The following is a 5,569-nucleotide window of genomic DNA, read 5'->3' as shown; positions in this document are numbered from 1 at the left end:
AACGGGTACACAACAAGGTCACTACAACTGGTACTTCCACAAGGATGGATGATGACTCTAAAACATACTGGGACACACAAACCTCTGCAGTCAATTCAACTGACTTCACTTAAAAATGGAAGCTGTGTTAATGTCTGAACACAGAAACCATCACTTTAAAACTCATTCCTCGAGTTCTGACAGCAATTCCATTTTCACAATTACTTCAGATATAAAAATAGAATTACGCAGAATGAGATGTTAGCAAAGTAGTTTTGCATTCTGTCTTCAGTATTGGTACATAGCACGTGACTTAGTTTCAATGCTGTCACCTACTGGATTTCTCAGTTTAGCTGCCAAAATAATAATCCAGCTGAAACATACCAGGAAGAAATAGTGATCTTGCAGAAAAATATGACTGCACTCATTTTATAAATGCTAAGATGTCATAATGATTTTCTCTACAAGTTAATGCATTCTGACTTCCAATACCTTCTCTGCCTTTAAGCTTGCATTTGAAGATGCTGTTATCTCTAGTCAGAATACTGATGACTTTCTATTAAGGCTGAAAGAATGCAATACTCCTTGCCTTGATCAAACTTTGAAGTTTTTACATACCCAGGTAGGATGCACTGCATCTTTTCTTAATAAAAAAAAAAAACAAACCACCTCACTGTGTATGAGTTGCATTGTTGAATATGGGAAAAAAAAAAAAAAAAAAAAAAAAATAAAATATTGTTTTTTGATGAATAATTTTCTTAGCTTTGATAGCTGCTAACGTATTACAGTCAGAAGAGAGGAAACTGTGGTTAGGTCAGTTTTTGAAGGATAAAGTACTTTCAAGTTTCCATCTGTGTCCACCACTCGAACCTGCTCCACTACCAACGGAAAATTCATCGGCTGTACGTTTTGGCTGGGGTTCAAATTCACTGGTCCACAAAGAGCATCAGATTCATTATCCGAGCCCGAGTCTTCCTTATTTTCCAAGGTAAATCTGTTCAGTTCTGCAATTTTCTGTTAAAAGCAAAATACAGAAAACAAGATTAATTCTGTGGCTAAGCCCTCAGAGCAATTCCAAGCTGCTTCCAAGGTGTGGACCTGGCCGGCCACTGGAGGAACATCTGCATGACAACATTCTTCAGTGGGTTAGAATCTTTCAGGAAACTGAAAGAGCTTTTGATGTTATCACTGCTGTGCTCTCCAGGAGGTCTCGCTCCTTCTGAACAGTTTGATTTTTTGCATTTAACACAGAACTCAGGCTTTGTCAAAGCACTGGATTCTAAGCAACAAGAGCCTGCTGTAGGATCACCACCGATGAGTTTGCTTTCGGCCCATTTGAAATTGTCACTGTTACCACCTTGTGTCAACTACACAAATCACTTAGCCTTCTCCAATGTGTTCTAAAGGTTATGTTAACTGCACAAGAAAAAAATATGTTTATCTTGCAAAATATTTAACAGCATACTATCCTGTACTTGCCATATACCAATTTTTACCCTTTTCAGTAAGAAAGCTTTAATTAAAAGAAAGCATGCTGAATGACTTTTAATGAGGCTGTCCTGCTGCTAATACAGTATCTGAAAGATAATTCTGTAATAATGACAGGACGAAGCAAGCTAATTGTCAGGCAGGCTGAGATGAGAAATCTCTGTAAAAGAATTTATTGGCAGCAATTGAAGTCGTAAGATCACTAATATGGGGAAGGTGTTGAAAGTCAAACCATAAATTTCCAGTTGTGTTAACACAACATTATTTACCCTGCTGAGTTTTGAGGTCTGCCAGTTAGTTGGGATACACGAATATAAAAACCTTTTGTGATACAGCAAGAATGGGAGAGTAAGTGAAGGAGAGGGAACAATAATAATACTAAAATAAAAATCAACTTCTGTATTCTTCTCAATACACGTGAGCAATTAAACATTTTCTTAAGAAGCACACCAAGAACAGACAGGATTATTTTACTGAACTACCTACCAGAATTAGTGTGTCCATGACATCTTTGCATATCTGTAAACTGGTGTCGCTTGTCACTTCCAGAAATACATCACGGGTGTCTTTTCTAATCTGTAAGAATTTCACAGGTAAAGCAAGTAAGGAATCAGAGCATACTCACCCACAGTCACTTGGCAACATTTCAATACACAAACTGAATGAAAGGCTTTCATTCAATTCAACCGGAGGCAAAGTACTGCCTTTCTTTACAAGTCAAAAACCATATTCTTGCCCTTCAATAAAGCGATCTCAGCAAAGGCAGACTGGTGCCTTTGGAACCGCTTGCCAGAGCTTTACAGATTTACAAAGGTAAAAATATAACTCCAAGATCCATCTCAATCTGACAGTCTAGCAGAGAAGATTCAGGCTTTGAAGATTTATACTTGGAACACAATCACAAGTTTCACAGAACTGCACGTATTTTTGAACGTGGAGTTAAATATCTCTCAGTAGAAAGAAACACTATTTAATTCTGATTAACTTATTTCCACTAACAGAGAGTACCTTTGTTTTCTCACTATTGGTTATTGGTGGGAAAGAAATCACAATGCCTTCAGCATCCACAAGACATGGGTAGTTATCTTTGCCATCCAATAACTGGAGATATCTGCCAAGAAAAACAAGGAAGCAAAAAGTAAGCAACTGAAACAGCAGCTGGACACGATGGCAGAAAATTGCAACAAAAATGCATTAGTGTGTTCCTGATCTACCACATGGCAAAAACAGAAGTCGGAGCACTAAAATCCAGCAAAATGGTATCATGGTGATACCTGAGGAAAGCCACCAGCTGCAGGAAGTGATGGGCTAGAACCATAAAGTAACACACATTTTAATATCCATGCTGTCAAAATAGGCAGACATGCTTCTGTGCTTTCAGAGATCCCACTGCTCGAACAGGAAAATCAGAGTCCACTGTCTGATTCTTCCAGACAGCTTACTTAATTTTCCCTCTTACTTACTATGGCGATATACAGTTCTCCCATCATGTACTTGGCAAATTTCCCCAAGCCGTACAGGTGATGGATATGGGCGGTGATCTCTGCATGAGCAGTAAACAGAATAGGGCAGTGCCACGCTCTGCTTTATAGTTCATCTGTTACTACATGCACCTCTGATTTGCTTAGTTTGTTGAATGTGCATGACATACACTTCATTCCTCTTTGTTTCCTTTCTATTTGCTATCCTAAATACACTTGTCATCTCTAAGAATAATTCATATGAATTTGTCTTGATGCAGCTAGAAATAACAGAAGGCACTCATCATCCTCATTTCACTCCAGGTTATTCTTTATGTATAAATTCAGCTCAGTGTTTTTCATCTCAACTCCTAAAAGCTCGTGCTGGATTTGTTAGCCCCATCACCACTACAGAACATGCTTCATAATACATTCGAGCACATTTTCTTCAGTGCTGTTTTTCCATACGAGTTACCAAAATACTCATGAAGAAAAACACAAAAGATCAGTATACTGACTTGTGCAACCCAGAAACATTCTGACGCTTCTTCTGTTTCCTCTGCTCCTCAGCTTCCAACTGCAGCTGACGGAGAAGATCCTTTGCCCTGATCTCCTTTCGACCCAGGGGCGTTATCTACACCATACAAGAAAACAAACATTTGAGTTTAAGAGTGACTCAAAGACTAGGGTTATTAAAACTCTCCCGTAAGCAAGACAGTAATTAAAACCATACTTCTGTATGCCGTCATTCCTAACACCTTATTCAGTATGGAATACTGAATTTCTATTTCACATGGACTACTATGATCACATTGAGTTTAAACCTTTGTGTGAGCCACAACACCCACTTGAAAAACAGGCTCATTCGCTAGTGCTAAACCAGGCGTGGATAGTTTTCTTAGCCAGTTCCTTCACTGTCATTACTTACTGAATAATGTGAAAACCTGCTGTCTCGTAACAGAAGCCATGTAAAAAAGGCTCTGTAAGTCATCAGGAAAATGAAGAATTCATTCCTGAGGACCAGGCCACATGCACAGAGCAGTTACAGAGGTGTCTAGAGAGCAGAATGCAACAAAAAACTTTGGGTCAGCCCCAAAGAGTCAGAATACTCTGACTGTTCGTTTGGTCCTCCAGCAAGATGCGTTAATATTCTGGAGGCAGAATTTTAGCGGACACACCAAAATAGGCCTAAATAAATAAGGATGGCAAATTGGAAGTATCATTTTTATATTCTGGATTGAAGTTACCAGTACAGTCTAAATGCTTGTCACACAAATGTACTGCAAGCTTTCCCCCCCCCCACCCCCTTCTTTCAAAGCAGCAACATAAACAACTCAAGACTGGGTAAATCAACAGAACCTGAGCTGATTTTAATTAGGTTACCCTGAAGGCTGCTGCCATTCGAGGTGCACTCATACAAATCAGCACCTGCCTTGCTGTATGACACTCCAGGCACATCCTAACCTATACGGACCTCCAGGGAACATTAACACCACAACACAGGAGAAAGGATCAACACTGAAACACCAATACCTCAGTCACCCTAAGCAAAGGCACACGTTAAGCAAGGTCAGAATGTTTGTGGAGAAAAGAAACCCCTACATCTGCTTTCCATGTTTACTTTAAGTCCTCGGACAGACGCACTCGTAACTGGTCCTGGAGTAACACTAGGTAGCTCTGCGAGGCTTGTTCAAGCAGGTTTTGTTATAGCAGGATAGCAAGAAAGTTAGTACAGCTTCTAAATTAAAGTTTCTGGAGTTAGTTTTACTAGCAACTAAGCAACTACAGGGTAAGAAAAAAAAATCTTTCCGTTCTACAGAGTTCCAGAAAGCAAAAGGAAAAAAATTGGAAAGGCCCACCGATGCCATTGGCCCTACCTTCAGCTCATTAGGAGGCTGAACATCATATATCAGAGGACCTTTGATCAACTGCAAGTCGTGGGTGGCAATTGTGGCTGCTGTCCGCTTTTCACAGATGTCTTCGTGCAGTTTAGTCTAAAACATAAAGAATGCCATCAACATATATCAAAAACATCAACTTGATTTCCTCCTCCTAGGGTTCAGATTTTTCTATATTTAGTGTTTGTAGCATTATCAGCTAGTTGAGTAACCCTTTTGCATTAAATGGAGCCCTTCTCTTCACCTGCAAAATAATTTTATCTGAATCACAAACCAAATGTAAAGATAGTGAAGCATAGCACACCTGTTTCTCAACTGAGAGACAAACAGTTTTAAATCAGAAAACAATCTCAAATACACGAGTCTCGTAATCTGAAAGAAGCTAGCACCTGCCGTCTAATGGACAGGCAAGCAGTATACCAGGTGAAAGTCTGTGGTGACGATACCCTGGTTGAAAGGTCAGGCATGCAATACAGTTTTAGCTCAGATTAGGGAACCTGGAGCCAAACCAAGGTACTTCTAACGTGGATGTGGGTTTATTATTAGTTCTCAACAGGTTCCACAGCACTAACAAGCTGTTGTTACAGTGGCAACGTAAATGCATGTGCGTTCATCGCCCTCTCATGGTAATTATCGGTGCTCCTACTAGGCTCTTCATGAAAACCATTTTTACTTATTACAGACCGACTAGACGGCACACCGCTGGCAGAAGCCATGCTGCACTGCCATCCCGCCGTGCCCTTG

The 5,569-nt window shown here is 39.9% G+C and overlaps 1 protein-coding gene across 1 annotated transcript in view; it reads right to left on the bottom strand.

Moving 5' to 3' along the window:
- Positions 1 to 753: 753 nt before the first annotated feature.
- Positions 754 to 5,569, bottom strand: part of LRRC47 (leucine rich repeat containing 47) — a gene marked incomplete at its 5' end in the record, with an annotated part of 5,212 nt that continues 396 nt past the window's right edge. The window contains 5 exons of the mRNA XM_009579372.1: positions 754 to 993; positions 1,954 to 2,043; positions 2,476 to 2,578; positions 3,446 to 3,561; positions 4,805 to 4,921. Of these exons, the coding sequence (XP_009577667.1) occupies positions 754 to 993; positions 1,954 to 2,043; positions 2,476 to 2,578; positions 3,446 to 3,561; positions 4,805 to 4,921 (666 nt within the window). The remainder of the gene's footprint in view (positions 994 to 1,953; positions 2,044 to 2,475; positions 2,579 to 3,445; positions 3,562 to 4,804; positions 4,922 to 5,569) is intronic.

Source organism: Fulmarus glacialis, unplaced genomic scaffold, assembly GCF_000690835.1.
Source record: "Fulmarus glacialis isolate BGI_N327 unplaced genomic scaffold, ASM69083v1 scaffold26246, whole genome shotgun sequence".
Classification (NCBI taxonomy): domain Eukaryota; kingdom Metazoa; phylum Chordata; class Aves; order Procellariiformes; family Procellariidae; genus Fulmarus; species Fulmarus glacialis.
Note: the sequence above shows the minus strand (reverse complement) of the source record. Positions and strands in the feature narration are given on the sequence as shown.